We start from the raw sequence: 19,402 nt of genomic DNA on the forward strand, positions 1-19,402 counted from the left end.
GAAGTTCACAGTGTGACTCTCGTTTCCAAGGACTCGGACTCTGAATGACCAGACGCTGGGAAAATGTAAGACAGCGCCATGAGAGTACTGATGTGGGCATGAGTCCATGCACTCACTGCTGTTTGCCCGGGGTTGGGGTTGTCAGGAGTTCGGACTGCCATGCCTTTGTGCAAGACAGTAGCTGTAGCTAGATCAGAACTGTAGCTGGAATCTAGAGGAACTCGTGTGTCCTCCGCAATACATGTCCCTAAATGACCTTGGGTTTGAGAGGGCCCCTGGGCCTGTTGGGCCTACTGCCATCCTTGGCCTGGGCTCTGTAGCCTCCTGAGAGCTTTGAAGCTCACCCACCAGGCCGCTGGGAAAGGAGGCAATGTTGGAACTGGCAGGGCTGGGTGCCTGGAGCAGTGCCTGGCATCTGATGTCCGTGCACATGTGTGGTGTCTTGGGGGAACAGGTGCAATGCCGTGGGTCGACTGGGTGATACCTGAGTGATGCTGGGAATGTAGGAGAGGCCTGGCAGTGGTGGACGGCTTTAGGTGTAGGAAAAACCCTCCCCTCATCTCAGTCTATAGGGCCAGTGAGTATCGTTCCTGATGTTTTTCCCCAGGTGAGAAAGACACAGGGTGAGTCTGCTTCCCCCGTGCCCAGGACCCAGTAAGTGCCCTGTGTCTCTAGGGACAGGGGAGATTAGGAGCATCTGCAGTGACTTTTCCTGGCCTTGGCTGGAGAGATGCCGGAAAGATGGCAGATGTTCCCACCCCAAGCCCTTCTCAGGGTCCTGACTGCATCCCCTGCCAGGGTCCTTACAGCATCGTGTACCTGTCCTCCACAGCACTCAGCAGTTACTGTGCATTTGTTGTGTGATGATTTGTTGCCCGAGTCTCTCCTTTCTGAGGCTTGGGACGCAGTGAGAGCAGGGACAGTTTTTGACCCTTATTGTATCACCAGCATCTAGTGCGGCGTCCAGCACTCGTGGGTGCCCAGAACGTGGTGGATGGATGACTGAGGCACTCTAGGATCAGGGCAGGCCCCTGAGAGCAAGGGTGGAGGGCAGCTCTGCGTCTCAGTGGGGCTGACCGGGTCCCGGGCACCTGCATGGGGGTGGAGACTCTTGGAAAGCCAAGCCTGCACCTGTAAGCAGAGTGCCTCTGATCTTGTGCTGATCCTTCACCCTGGCCTCCAGGGATGCTCAGGTGGAAGGGGAGTGGGTGTTTATCAGGACCATGTCTGTTGCACTCCTCCAGCACCCACTGCGTTTTTGTGTGGAGACCATGCAATGGTAGGAACACCGGGGCCGTCTTGGGGGAAGCATGGACTTCTTGGGTGAAGGGAGGCAGGAGGGCAGAGGCCTGGAGGCTGAGTTCAGATCCCACCTTCTCCGACACAGCAGAAGTCCCAGAAGGCGTCTTGGAGGTGCGGTGTCTGGGCTGGTCTCGCATGGCTCTGCAGTTGCAGCTGTGTGGGGAGCTGGTAGACAGCAGGGACGCCAAGTCGGGACAGTACGGGTTCCCTCCCCAGTTCTGTCGTGTGCTGCATGTGTGGTGGGGGCCAGCACCTCAGCCTCTGCTTCCTCCTCCGTGGTGTGAGGATTCCGTAAAGGCCTGTGTGGACCGACCCCAGCACAGAGCGCACAGGGATGGAGTTCTGTATGGGTATCATCAGGCTTGTGGTTAGTGCAGGGTGGACCTTCAGAGCGTCCCTCTCCTGTACGTTGAGGAAACGCTCAGGCCCAGAGAGAGAACCTTTCTGAGGTGAGAATGACAGCTCATGGCAGAGGCAGGAGGGCCAGCCAGTGTTTGTTCCCCTTCACAGCTGCCCACTGGCTTCCTCAGCAGGTCCTCGGAGTGGAGCAGTCCCCCGCGTGCTTGGTAACCCCTGCCACACACATGGAGTGCTGGACACAGCGTGTGTGCTTTAGAACCGTGTCCGGAAGTGCTTCTCCTGAAAGCCCCTCTCTCGAGCCAATTAGGGTTTCCTCCTGGGGACCCAGGGCAGGCCTCCTGATGGAAAGGCTGTCTTTCCACGGGCAGTGTGCCTTCTGCTCGGCGGTTTTCATTTTTAATTAAAGCACGGGAATGTGCTCTGTGATTGTTAGTTACCTTGGAGATCCGACAGCCTCTAATTACTTGGACACCAGAGGCAATTTGTTTCTTGAATTTGGCAATATGGGCCATAAAACGTATCTGCTACCTATAATGCTGGCTCTTTTTAATGGATTTAGCATCATTTAATTTTGCCTAAATGTAATTGCATGATGTTAAATCAGTTTCAGTCAGTACCTCAAATCAAGAGTCGGAAGGGCCAAGGGGAACGTGCTGCACCTTGGTGGATAGAGCCTGTCCCCAGGTGGTTATCAGATGGCACTTAACTGTGGTCCTTTCTTCACTGCACTCAATGTCTGAAGCATGGGCAGGGGCACCTGTGGCAGGTCTTGGGCCAGTGTGGGGGCTGCTGGCAGGCCATTTAAGTGACAGGGAATTAATCTGCAGTGCTGTGCCTAGCAATTAAGAGTTTCTTGGAAATAGGTCAGATGAACATGTTGGATGTGTGCCACCTCTGAACTGTTGTCTGCCAGGCGGTCTCCAGGCTCTTAACTCTACCACATATGGCTTGTGTTTGGGGGGAGGGAGAGGTGGGCTGGCTGCAGCGGAGAGCCACTGGCTGGGGGAGGAACCTCTCTGCTGAGTGCCAAGAGACAAGGTCTCTCCATGCCCCCCATTCCAGGACTCCCCTGCTAGGCTGGGCTCAGGAACCCTGGTCTCCAAAGTAGGGGCCTCACTGACCTTGTTTTGCTCTGCATAGTAGGGGGTTGGCTTAGAATGGTCGTTCCAAAGGTGTTTTCCTGGGAACCTTGACCCCAGGCCCTTTCTTAGGAACATAAGTGCTCTTTGGTCAAATAAGATACAGAAACACTCCTTAAAAGAGCAGCCTCTTGGAACTTTGCGCTGCATTTAAAGCCAGCCCGGTGGTGTTTACCTGGTGCCATCCCGTCTCCCCTCTGGGGAGTAAAACCAATTAGTGTTCTTTGCAACTACAGTTCCACAAACCACACTTTGGAAAAATACTGGCCTTAATGATTTTGGACAGTTCTTTCCTACTCTGACCGTCTCTTATTTTATAACTGTGTTTGTTTTGGGGAGATGGATTTTAAATATTAGTAGGAGAAAAAAATGGCCCGGGTGATACGGTATTAAGGGGAAAATGATAGTTTTCTGTGTTCATGTTCATGGAACAAGCCCTCATTTAAATCCTACAAGGCAACCTCATCAGAAAGTGAGGCCTGCAAGCAATTTGGGGCCATTTAGGAGAGGGCATGTCGTGTTCTAAAGGATTCCCTTTCAGCCGCAGCATTAATAAGCTTCCTGAAGGCTCCAGACTGGGTTATCAGCTTTCCCAGGTGGGACTCAGGAGGGAATGAGTAACGGCAAGGGGAACCTCCAAGGACAAGCAGGCTTTCTGTGGGATACCCTGTGTGGGGCTGCAAGGATTATCCGAGATTTATGCATCCCAGCGAAATAAGACAAGACCCAGTGGGAATTGTGACCATCCAGTGGCTCAGAGGCCAGCTAGCATGATTGGCATTTGGGCAAATGAATGTCAGGACTCACATGTAGCCCCTAGAGGCAGCTGGGTAGATAGGAGGTAGCTTGAGTAGAAGGGCAATGGGAGGCTCAGCTTGGTGACTCACACCTATAATCCCAGCACTTTGGGAGGCAGATGGAGAGCTTGAGGCCAGGAGTTTGAGACCAGCCTGGGCAATACAGCAGGACCCCATCTCTACAAAAAGTATAAACAATTAGCCTGGTATGCTGACATGCACCTATAGTCTTAGCTAATGGGGGGCCAAGTTGGGAAGATTACTTGAGCCCAGAAGGTCAAGGCTGCAGTGAGCCATGGTCATGCCACTGCACTCCAGCCTAGGGGACAGAGTGAGACCTTGTCTCTTAAGAGGGAGGGCAGTAGGAGTCCTGAGCCTGAGGACCCGAGGGAGTCACTGTACCTGTCTGGGCTGAGCTGCTTACGTTTATGAAAAAGAGGCTTAAACGGAAGGAATTCAGTTTCTTTCCAGCTCTCAACGTGTGTGATGTTATCAGTGAAAGTCTTCCAAATGGACTTCTCAGGTCCAAATATGTCCTGGCTTTGCACGTTAATTAACCTTTTCTCTGAGCATTACGTGCTTTAAGAAGGTGAACAGCCCAGTTCTGTGTGAGTTGGCCTCACTGAGACTAGGATGAAAGGGAGCTTCTTGGCAGCCTGGATGGTGCTGGGGGTTTGGGGGCAGTTTGTTGAGTTTCAGCCTGTTTCTTGCCCAGGGCAGCTGGATACACCCATTGGTGTCACTTATCATTTGAAAAACTTGCCCCATTCAACCAGAAGAGAATCCAATATTCGACCTGTCCTCCTGGTTACTTTACAAGCAGGGCCCGAAGAAGGGACGTGGCTGGTGCCTTTGAAGGGCCCTCCTCCCATAGTGCCCAGCACTGCTTTTGAGCATACAGCTGGTTAGATGGGGCAGGTCAGAGGGACCCCTGAGTGAAGGAGTCCAGGAGGGAGGAAGCCAGCTGCTCTCTGGTTGTGGGCTCAGCACGTGGCACCCGCAGATGCATACTGTGCATTCAGCATGAATCTGCTCGATACCCTGAGTGGGCTGTCCAGTCCTGAGCTGGCTGTTCTCATTCTGCTCCCAGGGACTGTCCGTCCAGTCACCCAGGGACTGTCCTTCCAGCCTGGCCTGAAGGGAGGGGATGGGCAAGGCGGAGAGTGTTCTGAGGCCTAGTGATTTGGGCATTCGCAGGTGGAACGACCAGCTTGAGCAGCGTCCTGCCGCGGGCCCTCTACGCAGCAGTGAGCATGTGAACTGCTGGGCCAGCGGCTGGGGATGAGGTGGGCTTCTGGAGGGCAGGGGCCGTGGACTTGGCTTGTCTTCCCTCTGGTGGGAGGGTGGGGGACGGGATGGGGTGGTCTTCACGCCCCTCCTGAGCCGTCTCTCCTCTTCCCCAGCCCCAGGACGAGCACCTCAGCAACTTCTGCCAGCTCCTGGGGGTGGAGCACAGTCAAATGGAGCACTGGCTGTGTCACCGCAAGCTGGTCACCACCTCGGAGACCTATGTCAAGACCATGTCCCTGCAGCAGGTGGTCAACGCGCGCAACGCCCTGGCCAAGCACATCTACGCCCAACTGTTCGGCTGGATCGTGGACCACGTCAACAAGGCCCTGCATACCTCCCTCAAGCAGCACTCCTTCATCGGCGTCCTGGACATCTATGGGTAGGCCTGCCACCTGTCCTCCCCGTGCTGGCCGGAAGGACTTGGCTTCCTGCTGGCGTTTGAGAGCCAATGAGGACCTTGGAGGTCTTCCTGGTGGCTCTCGACCAGAGAGTTTGCAATGCCGGGAAAGGGGGAATGTTTGGTTGTCACGCTGACTGGGCCTGAGGCCAGGGATGCCAAGTGTCCTGCGAGAGAGAGGACAGTCCCAAGGAAGCATGGAGCCTGTTGAAGCACAGGAGTCCCCCACTGAGAAACCCTGTGAGCATCCATTTTTAGAGCTGAGAAACTGAGGCCCAGAGGTGGAAACGGCGTCAATCTGGAAGTTGCTGTGAGACGTAGAACTTGGCTTCAAGTTTTGCATCTTACCTGTGTTTCATTTCATCCTCCCATTTGACCTTACTGACTTCATTATCACCCAGGGTGCTTATTTTAAATACCGCAATTTTGCAGGGCTACAGATTTATGTTGTGCAGTCAGTCTTGAGGTTTCTCGTCCGTTCAGAATTCTAGCCTGATCGAAAGGACTGTTATTTATAGCGGCGTATTTTCAGCAGGGAGAGGCAGCACATGTGGCGAATGTGCACTTGACTAGCCTTCAGGAGACCGGAGTTTTGTATCAGTGCTGTCAGCCACTAGCTGAACGAGTCTCCACAGCCCCCACCCCAGGCCCTCTGGTCTCTCATTTCTGTGGCTTCAAATGAAGTGTTGAGTCACGGTCTCCCCGAGTTCTTTCCAGGTCATTCTAGAATTGTTGGAAGTTACACGAACTGGATTGCGACTTCCCTTGCACTTCTCTTCTGACCAACATCCTGCCCTCTGTAAGCTAAGAATAGATGAAACCCTCCTGAATCTCTAAATTACAGAAGTCACAGGCCTCTGTCTTAAAATAGGAATTCAGGCCCATGGAAGCGGGCATCAGAAGCACAGTAGCATCCTCGTGAACACACAGCTCAGTGGGACTCTCCTCAGGATGAGAGGAAGTGGTGATTAAGCCCCCACCCCCCCAGAGCAGCTGCTCCATGGGGCAACAGTCCCCTGAGAACTTCTAGCTCCCCTTGCTAGCCAGGCCCTTGAGGTACGTCTCCCATGGTAGACTCCCGGGCACATCTCCCCATTTTAGACCGGCCCCCTGGGCACATCTCTCCATGTTTGGCCCCATTGGTATATCTCCCATGTCAGACGAGCCTTCTAGATACCTCTCCTTATGGGACAGGCCTCCTAGGTGCATCTGCCATATTAGACAGGCCACCTAAGAACATCTGTCTCCCCATGTTAGGCCTCCTAAGTGTGTCTCTGATGCAGCTCCTCACCTCTGAGTTTCCTCCTGAACCACATTGTAGTCTATGGAGGAGGCAGAGGGAAACTGGATGTCTGGCATCACAGAGGCCTCAGGAACACACTCAAGATTTAAGTCACATGCGCTAGTTAAGTCACGCAAGAGGCATCAGAAGAAATCGTAGAAGGGTCTCTTTGAGGGTTCGGACACTTAGTGCCATGCAAGTTTCACAGCCAGAAGGCACACTTGTTTGCAAGGTCAGGAAAAGCTCTGCGTAGGAGAGCTGATTTGGACTGGGCCATCTAGGCAGTGGCAGAACGTGCGAAGTTGGGGAGAGATGACACCTTTGGAAACAGGAGCATGATCAAGATGGGAGGAAAATGCAGTGTGTGAAAGGAAGCATCCTGGTAAGGCACGCACAGTGGCAATCTCAGAGGGAGGGCAGGGCAGATGTGTCCTCCGAGGGACTTCAGCCAGTGCTTCCGCCGGCCTCTTCTCCTTCTGGTCCGTGCTGTGCCTGGCCCAGAATCAGCCCTGCTGGGTGCTCTTGGGAGAGCTCAGAACCGTCTGTGCTCTCTGGAATGGACAGCCTCGTTGTCAGTTATTTTTCTTCTGTGTTGTTCTTCCCTCTACTTCGAGTCTTTTCAGGTCATTGGGGTTCCCAAAATGCTGACCTTTAGTGTTACTTTCTAAGTAAGACCTGGAGAAACACAGGCCGCAGAACCTGACCCAATTCCCTTAATCTGTTTGAACAAGAATCTGATGCACTGAGGTTTTGATTTAGGAAGGTTAGTGGGCAGACTTGTGATTGATTAGATGTAAAAATGTTATGACTTCTGTGCTGCCGATAGGTGAAGCATCCTGCCTCAGTTCTGTTGTAGCTATATGTCTTTTCAGCAGTGCCTGGGATCTAAGTCAACTGGTTCCTCCCTTCCCAGGGAGCCCAGCGAGGCCTCTGCTCCTTCCTGAGCCTGCAGATGTCAGCCAGACCTGTGCAGGCCGGGACTTAGTGCTTATATATTTGCCACTTAATTTTTGTAGTTGTTTATTTTCTCTCGGGTCCCATGACCCTCCACAGAGGAGAAATAGGTCCCAGGGAAGGCTGGTCTGTGGTTGGAAGGGAAGTTTCTGTGGATGGGACGGTAGCCTTGGAGGACCCAGGCCCCTGACCCAGTGCTAGCTGCCGACCTCCTCTCAGGTGGCTGGGGGTTCCTGTAGGACCCCTGACAACTGTCCAGTGAGAGCAGGTCCCGTCATAGGGCCCTGCAGCCTGGGGCCCCTCTTGGGCATGTTCCTGCCCTGTGCTTTCTTCCAGGCATGGTGTGCTATCTTCTTTTCTCAATCCTTGTTCTTTCTCAGAAGCTGATTTACTTGTTTTCAAACCGTGTCATAGAACAATCGAATTTAAAAAGTGGTCTGCCCTCCTCCTGGAGAAAAGTAAATGCCCACCACAGTTACTTCCCTACAGCTCAGCACGGTGCCGGGGTCACACCCTCCAGGCAGTGTTACAGACAGCAAATCAGATACAAAGCAGTCCCAGCCTTTGCTAGCCTGGTCTCCCCAGGCTGCTGGGCGTGAGGAGGGCACTCACCCACACTCCCTGCATGTGGGCAAGCATGCACCTTGATGGTCTGCTCTGCCAGGAATTGTGGTGTCCGTGTGGCCGGGTCAGGCGCTCTTCTCTGGCCAGAGGGAACGTGCTGAACTCTTAGGAGATGAAAATCAGCAGTTTAACCCCAGAGAGTAGGTGGCGTGAGTGTGGAGTATGGTTTCCGATCTATCAGGCCAGTGACATCGTTTCTCAATCTGGGAGAAAACCACAAAGAAAGTTTGGTGGAGACTTGGGATGATTGTCCCCTGCCCCCTCCACTCACAGTATCTTATCCACCTTATCTCCTTTGGAGTTCACATGCCTTCCAGAAACCCATGGAACTGGCTCTTGGTTTTCCATGTGGTCATCTCATCTCTCAGTTATCTGGGGTGAGCCTCACCCCCACCCCTCACCTTTCTCCCGCATCAAATGACTCCAGTTCTTGGGCTTTATTCATGACTCTGGGAGCTTGCCACTCTCTGTGGCCTCAGAAAGCTCAAGCATTGTTTTTTATTTTTTTATTTTTATAGTTTTCTGTCCCTGACCCCCAAGCCCTGGAGAAGGAGAAAGCATCTGTTTCTTGTGTCAGTCATTCTTTCTCAGCCCAGGCACAGGAGCCCTCGGTGCCCAAAGAAGATGCCCTTGGGATGTCCTGGTCCCAGACTTCTCTGTCTTTCTTGTCTCTTGTGAGCAAGAGCCGGTCCACAGAAAGCCAGCTCAGCCTGTAATCCCGCGCCTTTGGGAGGCTGAGGTGAGTGGATTGCCTGAGCCCGCGGGTTCAAGGCCCACCTAGGCAGGCGAGACCTCATCTCTACAATAAAATCAAAAAATTAGCCGGGCGTGGTAGCATGTGCCTGTAATTCCGGCAACTTGGAAGGCTGAGGCGGAAGGATCGCCGGAGCCCAGCAGGTCGAGAGCGGTCACTGCACTCCAGTCTGGGCGACAGAGTGAGACTCCAACTCAAACAAAAAAAAAGCAGCTGGGCTCGGTGGCTCAGCCTGTAATCCCACGCCTTTGGGAGGCTGAGGTGAGTGGATTGCCTGAGCCCGTGGGTTCGAGACCCGCCTGGGCAGCGAGACCTCATCTCTACAGTAAATCAAAAAATCAGCTGGGCGTGGTAACGCGCACCTGTAATTCCGGCTACTTGGAAGGCTGAGGCAGAAGGATCGCCGGAGCCCAGCAGGTCGAGGCTGCGGTGGCCCGGAGCGGCCACTGCACTCTAGTCTGGGTGACAGTGAGACTCCAACTCAAAAAAAAAAAAAAAGCATGGTGGGTGTGTCTTTGAGCACAGTAAGCCGCCTACAGGAAGTGGGAAGGAATAAGGAGTTGCCTCCTCCCAGTGAGGTGCAAATGCGCAAAGCTAGGAAGCCATGGTGGAATTGTTCTTCCCACCCGCTCCACTCCCAAGGGACATCATTCCTTCCCTGGGATAACTGTCCCTAGCTGAATTGGCTAGGGCTTCATTGGCCCACCTGTCCTGCTCATTCCAGAGTGGAACTGAAAATAATCCTGAACTGTGATGAGCCCCTCCCCCTTTCCTATAAGTGTTTGAAGTGCTACTATGGAATCAGCACCCAGAGTGAATAAGCACTTGCTTCTATATATAAGCGACAAGAGCCAGCCCAGCACACACACATCTCTCCTGTGGCGATGTCCTAGCTGGCAGCTCACTTGTCAGTGGAAAGGCGGTGGACTCCTAAGCAAATGTGGCCAGTCCCTGCAGAGGCCTTCCTTGTGGCTTCCCTAAGTGGTTCTCAACCCCCAGTGTCCTGGCGTAAGGACGGCTTCCCTGCATCCCGCTCCCCTGCCCCAGCTCCAAAAAAAGTGCGAAGCAAGCAATACCCAGAGCCATCCAGCCAACCAGCCAAGCTCCTCGCCTTAACTAAGGATCCGAAGCCGCCTCCAGTGTTTTTCTTGCCAGGCAGGGAATGGAAGTTCATAGGGGAGCCTGGCAGCTCTGGCCAGGGTTTCCTTCTCATGTTGCTTGAGCCAGCTTTTACCTCTACGGGCCTGATTAATTGCAGTCATAATCCTGCATTCCTCTCCCCTCCCTGAGGCAACAAGGCAAAGACGCCCACAGTTTGGGAAAAATACATAGTTGTTGGTCTAGGACTTTAGCCTTCAAAATGCCAAGGTATTCTGCTGAGGAAGTAGTTTGGGGAGAGGTAGAGGCAAGAGTCGGGGTGGGGAGGTTTCAGCCCCAGGAAGCAGGAATGGGATTTGCTGGGATTATGTGCTCCTGGGTCCTCTGTGACTTTCTTGTGGGACTTCCTAATGCCAAAGGAGTATTCAGCTCGATGCAGTGCTCTTTAATGATGTATTTTTAAAGAGACTTAACAATTTTTTAATTGCAAAAAAAAATTATCATTAACTTTTCAGATGTACACAGTTCACTACTGTTGAGTATGTTCTTATTGTTGTGAAAGTTTACTAAACTTTTTCATCTTGCAAAACAAAATCTGTGCCCATTGAGCAGCAGCTCTCCTTTGCCCGCCCCAGGCCCGTCTGCCAACTTTTTGCAGTCTGTTTTCAAGAGTTTGACCACTTTAGATGTCTCATATAAGTGGAATCACGCTGAATTTGTCTTTTTGTGACTGGCTTTTTTCACTTAGCATAATGCCCTCCAGGTATCTCTACCTTGTATCATGTGACAGGATTTTCTTCTTTGTTTAAGGTGAGATAGCAGTCCATTGAAAGGACATACCACATTTTGTGGATCCATTCAGCCTCTAATGGACACTTTGACTTCTTCCCACCACTAGGCTATTGTGAATAGTGCCTTAGTGAATATGGGTGTGCAAATAAATCAAGGTGTGACACCCAGAAGTGGGATTGCTGGTTTATGTGGTAATTCTATTTTTAATTTTTTTTTTTTTTTGAGTCGGAGTCTCACTCTGTTGCCCAGACTGGAGTCCAGTGGCCACTCCCGGCCACTGCAGCCTCGACCTGCTGGGCTCCGGCGATCCTTCCGCCTCAGCCTTCCAAGTAGCTGGAACTACAGGCGCGCGCTACCACGCCCGGCTAATTTTTGATTTATTGTAGAGACGAGGTCTCACCAAGTTGCCCAGGTGGGTCTTGAACCCGCAGGCTCAGGCAGTTCACTCACCTCAGCCTCCCAAGGCGTGGGATGACAGGCTGAGCCACCGAGCCCGGCTCTATTTTTAATTTTTTGAGCAACTTTTGTGGTTTTCTATAGTGGCTTTACATTCCTACCAGTTGTGCATGACAGTGTGTTTCTCCACTTCCTCACCCACATTTGGTTTTTCTTTGTCTTTGATAGCAGCCATCCTGTTGGTTATGATCATTGTATCAGATACAGTCACCCTATCTGACTATGGTTCTGACTTGCATTTCTCCTAGTGATTTTGATCATCTCTAGTGATGCTGATCATCATTTCATGTGCCTCTTGATCGTTAGTATATCTTCTTTGGAGAAATGTCTAAGTCCTTTGCTCCTTTAATCATGCTATTTGATTTTTTGTTTTTGTTGAGTTTTAGGCATTTTTTACATCTTCTGTATATTACTAGAACATATGATACTGTTTTATCAGAAATATGTGCAAATATTTTCTTCCATTCTGTACATTGACTTTAGTGATATATTTTAAGTAAACTTCTTAGACCCACCATTCACCTTCGTTTTGATGGAAAAAATGTTTTTTCTTCCTTTGGTTGTTTTGTTTTCTTGATCTGACTCCCCAAAGTAAGCTTATAACTAACTAATCTTGAAGCCCCAGTATAATTATTCAGAGAAGGCTACCCAGCTTCTCTCTTCCCAGTATAAAAAAAGTTTCACAAGGAGTGGAAGGGATTACATTTACTCTCTAGCCTGTGACAGTGGCCCAGCCCTGGACTGCCCATAAGATCCCTGGGTGTGCCTTCCTCAGGGAGGACATGTATGGCTGGCCAGGACAGGTGGCTGGTAAGCTGGTAGAGGATTGCCTTGTAGCGGGCATTTTCCTGTCCTCCATCGGAGTTGAAGCATGAGGAGGCGCCAGGAATTGGGACACTTGGGAAACTGTGTAGATTTGCATCATTGAGAAGAATAACAGCTCTTGGCCTTGGGGAGTAGGGACTGGGATTGTATTCACCCCGAAGGTCAAGTCCTGTGTGGAGACATCTAGGCACAGAGGAAAGCACCTGAGCAGAACTAAAGTACTGCCATTCTAAAGTGCAACCAGCACCCTAAGATTGTTGAGTAAGGTTCAGAAGGGCTGGCCTCTCTATCAGCCTCCAGGGGGCTCTTGTGAGGTCTCCTAGGTTTCGGGATAGAAAGGGACCTTGAAACAATGCATGGGACATTTCTCTGACTCCATTATATGGTGACCCTGTTTTTGAAGGCTTCTCTATGGAGAATTTCCCTACATCCTATTTTCTGTGTGACTTTTAATAATCATTGCCTAGCAGCTCTCCTCTGTATCTAACCTGTATCTCGTATCTTTTCAATCTACCAAAGGCAGAATGCTGGCAGTGAGCTTTGAAAACTAGCAAGACAGGGCTGAGCTAAGGGATTCCGGTTCCTCTGACCTGTGCTCTGGGGGAAGCACGGTTTCCCCACCTTCAGAGCCTCTCGCTGCCTCTCTACTCTCTCTCCAGGTCAGAGGAAGTTTGTAGAGGTTGATCATTAACTTAAGGTGAGGGACTGACTTCTTTTTATTGCATTTTCACTCACTAGCAGATGCTACTTTATTTTTAGAGGCCCTTACTCATGGCCCTCACTATACCCTAAAACTGGGGTAGAATGAGAAGGAAGTTGCCTACTTTTGGCTACATTCTGAAGACAGAAGGAAATCGAAGCAGGGATCATTATACCACCAGGAGTCTGGTGCCACATCTCGGCACCAAGTCTCATTCCACGCTGTGACTTTCCTCCCACCCAAGGATTCTGGTCTAAATATTCTCAACCTTGATTTTACAAGAGAAGTTTGATTCCCTTTAGGATATAAATTTCTTCACGACATTTAAACGTTGTGAGCTACGAATTGACTTACTGTGTTTATTTTAAAAAGTCATCTCTGATGATGGGAGGAATTACTGCAAATGCAACTTCTTTGTGAAGGAGAGTTGCTGTATCTCCCTGCTTGCGGCTTTCTGAGGCCGTCATCCAGGGCATTTCCCAAGCCCGTTGTTCATCTCTGGGCCTCCAGCGTTACAGTGATTATGCTATCTATCTGGCAGAGGAATTGTTACCAGATAATATCTTAGAAATAGGAAAATTATGAGCTAATTTCAGATCATCTCAAATTAAGGAGAATGTTCTTTGTGGTGTGCTGCCAACATATACCTTTAGAAAATGACAAGTGGGAGATATTTAAATCCTCCGCTGTGGGACTTGGTACAAGCTCAGCCAGCTCACTCGGTTGCTATTATCTGGCTAGTTGCTGGAGTGGCTCTTTTATCTTCCTTCTGGATTTTATTAATGACATTTCCTCTGGAGCTGGTCTGTCATCAACCACCTTTCTGGGTTGGGAGATGGAGGAGGGAATGAGGTTCTAAGAGATACAATTCAGTCCAGAAGGCCCCCGTCCAAAACAGTGGCGGGTAGACACAGCGCTCTCCTGTACCGGGTCTGGAGTGCCTCCCAGCTTGGACTTTGCATCTTTGATCTTACTTTACAAACCGAGAATTATATCTCCCGTGTGGTTATGGCCAAGGGCTGTGCTTTAATGTGGTTGTCTCCAAGCCGTGGACTCCTTTTATCTCTATGTGATTTCCTACTTCTCCGTGTTTTATAGCTGGGCGGGGGAGGTGGCTGCCAGGCTGGAGAAGCCTGATGCTCTCTGGGCGCTGACCTATCCCCGTTGGGTGTCCGATGTGTCTGTTTTTGGTGGTGCTTTTCCACGGGTGCTGTCTCTCCACATCACCACCCTTATCCCCCACCAGGGGCAGCTCTGACATTTCTGTTTGGGGGTTGCACTTAGGTGGTATGCTCTGTCTGGAAGGGCTTGCATGACATTTTATATAAGATTGGGAAATTCAGGTATCCATACTGAAGAATGGGAAGAGACAGAGATGTGAAGATTATGAGGAAGCCGGGATGAAGCCTGTGCCACTGGCCCCTGCCCCTTGCCATGCAATCAGATATGTCCCCTTCAGGGCAGTTATCCTTCCTGTTCACAGCCCTCTCTTCTTCCTTTTCCGTGAGACTTTTCCACCACTCTAAATTAAGACTCTCTGAGTTCAAATACTGGCTCTCCTGCCTACTGACTCGCTAGCCTTGGCCAGGTTATTTCGTCTCCCCGCACCTCAATTTCTTCAACTGTAAGATGGGGTTAATAAATAATGGGTCCTATCTCTTGATGGTGGGGCACTGCAGGACGTCCCCAACATACAAATGAGTTTTGTTCCTAGGGTACGTTTATAAGTCCAATTTGTTTTATCTTTTTTTTTTTTTAGTCAGTCTCATTCTGTCACCCAGGCTGGAGTGCTGTGGCACACTCATGGCCACCACAGCCTCGACCTGTTGGGTTCAGGTGACCCTCACCCTTCAGCCTTCCAAGTAGCCGGAATTATAGGCATGTGCCACCACACCTGCTAATTTTTTGATTTATTGTAGAGATGCGGTCTCTCCATGTTGCCCAGGCGGGTCTCGAACGTGTAGGCTCAGGCAATCCTCTCGCCTCTGCCTCCCAAAGTGCTGGGATTACAGGCATGAGCCACCATCCAATAACGTTAGCCTAAGCGCCCAACTAACACAGTGAGCTATGGAGTACTGTATGTATTTGACAGGCTATACTGACACCTGGTGGAGAGAAATAGTACATAAAAAAAGAAGGTATGCATCGTCAAAGTTCATAATTTGAAGGTTTGTACATAGGGGACTTACTGCAACAAGTTCTTGTGGAGAAGTTCTGTGGGCACTCCTGAGCAGGGCCACTGCTGGCCATTTGACCCTTTGAATGAATGAGAAAAGGGTGCCTCTTCTTGGTAGGTCTCTGCCCCTTTCTCCCTGTGGCCTGCTGCTGTTCTGTGTACAAGGTGACCTGCACACTTGTGGCTAAAGCTGTTGGTGTGTGAGATGTTGCCGGCATGGGGGCCACACACATCTACGCAGCGGCACACATCTCATCTGCACATCCCATTGGTCATCCCCATCTTCCTTAATGTCTCTAGAACTTTCTCCTACTTGGCCCCCACCAGCCCAAGCCAGCCCTGCTGAGGACTTGCCTGGCTTCCTGCTCCAATGACAAGCCCCTGACTCGATTTTCCTGCTTCTGTCTTTGTACGCCTTCCCCCAAGTCATTTTTTCTCCTGTCAGTCTCTTAGGTGCATGTCTGGTCGCCATTTCTTAATTTGACATCCTCTAGAGTCTCCCCGTGGCCCTGGTGAGAGCCAGACCCCGATGTAGCTCCTGAGACTTCCTCCCTCTGCCATGCCACATCTTATCACCTACCCTCTGACAGTGGCGCCTTCCCCCAGACAACGATGGAGCCTCATTGCAAACCTCTGAGCCAAAGTTTGGAGAGATAAGTCAGTTTAAAAAGTTAAAACCCAACAAAATTTACCAAGCATCCCAGACAATTCACAAAGGGCAGATGACTGGTACAGTCACAAAAATGTTGCAATCTATGAACAAAAAATTAAAACGGACATTTTTCTATAGTAACATAAAATTGTTTTGCCAAGTAAATCTTAAACAAAAATTTTAAAAGTTAATATATGCTCTTGACCAAAGAGCTGTAATACACTGACCTCCCAATCTCCCACGAAGAGTAGGTGCATGGGAAAATATGCCTGGGACTGACTTGATGGAGTGCAGGAGAAACAGTCCAGGTGATGAAAATGTTCTCTGTCTGGATTTGGATACCATAGAGCTTCTATCTCTAAAGCTTCTCTCTCAAAATGCGTCACCCTATCAAGAGATGTTAGAAGGAAACAACATCAATCATTTTTTTTCTTTTGAGTTGGAGTCTCACTCTGTTGCCCAGGCTGGAGTGCAGCTGCACCCTCACGGCCACCCCAGTGCTGACCTCCTGGGCTCCAACAGTCCTTCCGCCTCAGCCTTCCAACAAACACATTTTTATGCATAAAAAAATACACTTATAATTGGTACCTTTTATTGTGTGCAAAGGCTAACTCAGTGAAGGTGATTGAAACAAAACATTGCTGAGTAGTATTAGGAGAACAAGACACTTTCATACTTTGGGAGGTGGGGGTGGGGTAATGACATAAATTAGAAAAGCAGTGCTCGTTGGCATGGTAGTTATTCTGGGGAAGAATCATGAATTCAAAGAATGTGTCACAACACTGACAGCAACTAAAAACTGGAAAAAGAGCAAAAATGTCCTCAGTGGGCACTCAGTTAAATTAGGGTGCATCTGCATGGGGGCCACTACCAGCCCAGGAAGCACCTTTGGGTGATGGGCAGATGTCCCCTCCGTGGCTCTGAGGAGCCAGTTGGCTTGCAGCACCCTTATCCCTCACCTGGGAACATTTGCAACGCCCAGGTCTAGACCACAGCCCTGGTCCACACGTAGGTCCATGAGGCAGATGCTGAAACTGATAAACTGATGCCTGCAGAACAGGTGTGTGTGTGTGCGCGCGTGCGTGTGTGCGGGTGTTTACAATGGGAAGTCACAAGATAAAAATAGGAGGCAAAACTTTACATATAATTCTGATTGTTTTTCAAAGAAAGAAAATCCCAAAAGGGAAACCTTCTAAGATATAACTGATGGTCGATGTGAATGAAACTGTCATCGGTTTCCCTTTTCTTTTTTTATGTCTGCTCTTCCCAACTTCCTCGGCCAGTACTTTTTGTGGTTATGAAAACAGATAGACATTCTTCCTGAATTTAACAAGAAAAGAGTTAGTTGCTGAAGTCTGTGGCAGCCGTCTCCTGAGCCCAAGAGCAGATTTATAGGGCATCCAGTAGAGTAGCCTTGTTGAAGCCCAGTGGCTCCTTTGGTGAAAGGAGACCTTGTCTCTCACTTTCATCTTCTCTTTCCATTCTGCAGTTTCGAGACATTTGAAGTGAACAGCTTTGAGCAGTTTTGTATCAACTACGCGAATGAGAAGCTTCAGCAGCAGTTCAACTTGGTAGGCTTGGTTTCTGGACCAGGGGGTGTCAGGGTGGAGGAGACTGTCTGTCTTTCTAGGAGTGCCTGCCCAGGCCACTTCTCCTCCATTGGAGGCCAGTGGACCCTAGCTTTGCCCTGACCCTCCCTTAGTTTCCTGGTGGTGCGCCCACACGGGAAGGGCCTCTCCACCACTCAGGAGGACGTCTGGACCAGGGCAGCTATGCCGAGAGTGCAGACAGGTGGTCCTCCCCTTGGCGTTGACTCCTACTCCCCTGAACCTGGGCTTCTAGGATGCTTAGGCAACTGCAAGACAGATGTGGGCTTGTGATTGGGTGGGGTGCAGTGACACAAATGATTGTCAAAATGTCCCAGGGAGGGTTCACTTAGGAATAGAAGTCACCGGAGCTTCACTTTTCTGCAGTCATGATGGTGACCTCGTGCCCAGACCTTCTTGGGCAGATACTAACTGTCCCTCCGGACCCAGAGCTCACCGAGGGCTGGGGAGGTGCATGTTGAGGAACGTCTGCAGTTCACTCTCCGTGACCTCTCGCATCCTGTCCTAGCACGTGTTCAAGCTGGAGCAAGAAGAATACATGAAGGAGCAGATCCCTTGGACCTTAATTGATTTTTCTGACAACCAGCCTTGTATCGACCTCATAGAAGCTAAGCTGGGCATCTTGGACCTGCTGGATGAAGAATGCAAGGTAAAACGGGTGACGCTGCAGTTGAATTGGCTAAGTTCTAGGCTGGAGTGTGGGGCAGAGGGCAGCCTCAAGGTGCAAGGGAACAGGTGCGACCTCGAAGCTGGAATCTCGCCTGCGCTTCATGGGCCTTCTGTGTGTCGAAAGGAGCATCGGGATCTGTTCTGCAAGCTGAAAGCGGCACACTGGGCAAGACTGGCAGGCGTTGCTGCATTGGTAAACGCCCGCCTCTTTAGGTGGAGGCTGGGTGGCATGGTTGGCCTGAAACGAGGGAAGTGTGGACTCGGTGCCCCAGATGTCCTAGGTGCCAAGAGCAGGACCCCAGCCCCTAACGGCATCCCCAAAGAGCGGGACTAGAGCCGAAATGGCCCTTGCCATGTCAGTGGCTTGCGAGTGATAGAGCTGCACAGTTGGCAGCAGGTGAGGGTCATGGAGTTCCCATTTGGGTTTTTGTAGACTCTACCTTCTGGGGTGGGGAGAGTGCATCTGTGGCCCTGGGGAGCTGGGGGGGGGGAGCTGGGTTTCATCTGTCACCTCTTTCTTGACCTCTGGTTTCTTTCCTGCTCTCTGAATGGATGGGGCTGGATCTGACCTGGAAAATCTCTCCTGGGTCGGTGACAGGTTGCTCGGGGGTGAACATACACCTGTCCATCCAGTGATGGAGATGCTAATTAAAGCATAAGGCTCACATCTTTTGGGCCTTTTGAGCCTGGTGGTTCACACCTGTAATTCCAGCACTTTGGGAGGCCAAGACAGCAGGACTGCTTGAGCCCAGAGGTTTGAGACCAGCCTGGGCAACATAACATAGCAAGACCTCATCTCTACAAAAAATTTGCTGGGCATGGTGGCAGGTGCCTGTAAGTCCCAGATACTTGGAGGGGTGGCTGAGATGGAAGTATTGCCTGAGCCCAGGAGATTAAGGCCACAGTGAGCCATAATTATGCCCCTGTACTTCAATCTGGGTGATGGAGTGAGACCCCAACTGAAATAAAAAGGTGTAAAAGCCACATGGTTCTTGGTAATAAAGGGAAGAACCCAGTCGCTCTTGCTTTCTGCTCCCAAGTCTCACCTATGAAGGATCGAGTGTCACTTTGGGGTTTGGTAGGAGGAGGTATTTTCTTCCAGAAGGGCTCTCTTGGTTTCATTGCCTCCGAAGATGAAAAGGAAACAATAAGGCAGAAGGCAGAGAAAATATACCCAGCCCCACCACTCACACATATTTATCTCCTGGGGTGTCTCAGCATTTCTTTAGAGCCAAGGGCTGCGTCCTTGCGTCTGTGTCAGCACAGGGGAAGAGGACTGAGATGGAAGCACAGCGAGAGGGTGACTGGGAGGCCGGCACTGGGGCCAGGGGCCCAAGGAAGATGGACGAGAAGCAGAGGAGTGACTGGCTCAGGCTCCTTAGGGTCGTGTCCTGTCGGCTGTCTTGTTGTGGGCAGGCTTTGACCCCAGAGGACGTCCCCTGCCAGTGATGGCAGCACCTATGATCTTGATAGAGGGTACACCGCCTGCTTCAGGTTTTTTTTTTTTTTTTTTTTTTTTTTTTTTTTT

At 50.7% G+C, this 19,402-nt stretch overlaps 1 protein-coding gene across 1 annotated transcript in view; it reads left to right on the plus strand.

The window, feature by feature from the left end:
* The window catches only part of MYO5B (myosin VB), a 180,734-nt gene that overhangs the window by 48,572 nt on the left and 112,760 nt on the right, over window positions 1-19,402 (plus strand). Inside the window, exons 7-9 of the mRNA XM_021715771.1 lie at window positions 5,002-5,267; window positions 17,088-17,169; window positions 17,714-17,854. Coding sequence (XP_021571446.1) covers window positions 5,002-5,267; window positions 17,088-17,169; window positions 17,714-17,854 — 489 coding nt within the window. The remainder of the gene's footprint in view (window positions 1-5,001; window positions 5,268-17,087; window positions 17,170-17,713; window positions 17,855-19,402) is intronic.

This window comes from Carlito syrichta, unplaced genomic scaffold, assembly GCF_000164805.1.
Source record: "Carlito syrichta isolate Samal-C Ts95f unplaced genomic scaffold, Tarsius_syrichta-2.0.1 Scaffold307624, whole genome shotgun sequence".
NCBI classification, from domain to species: Eukaryota; Metazoa; Chordata; class Mammalia; order Primates; family Tarsiidae; genus Carlito; species Carlito syrichta.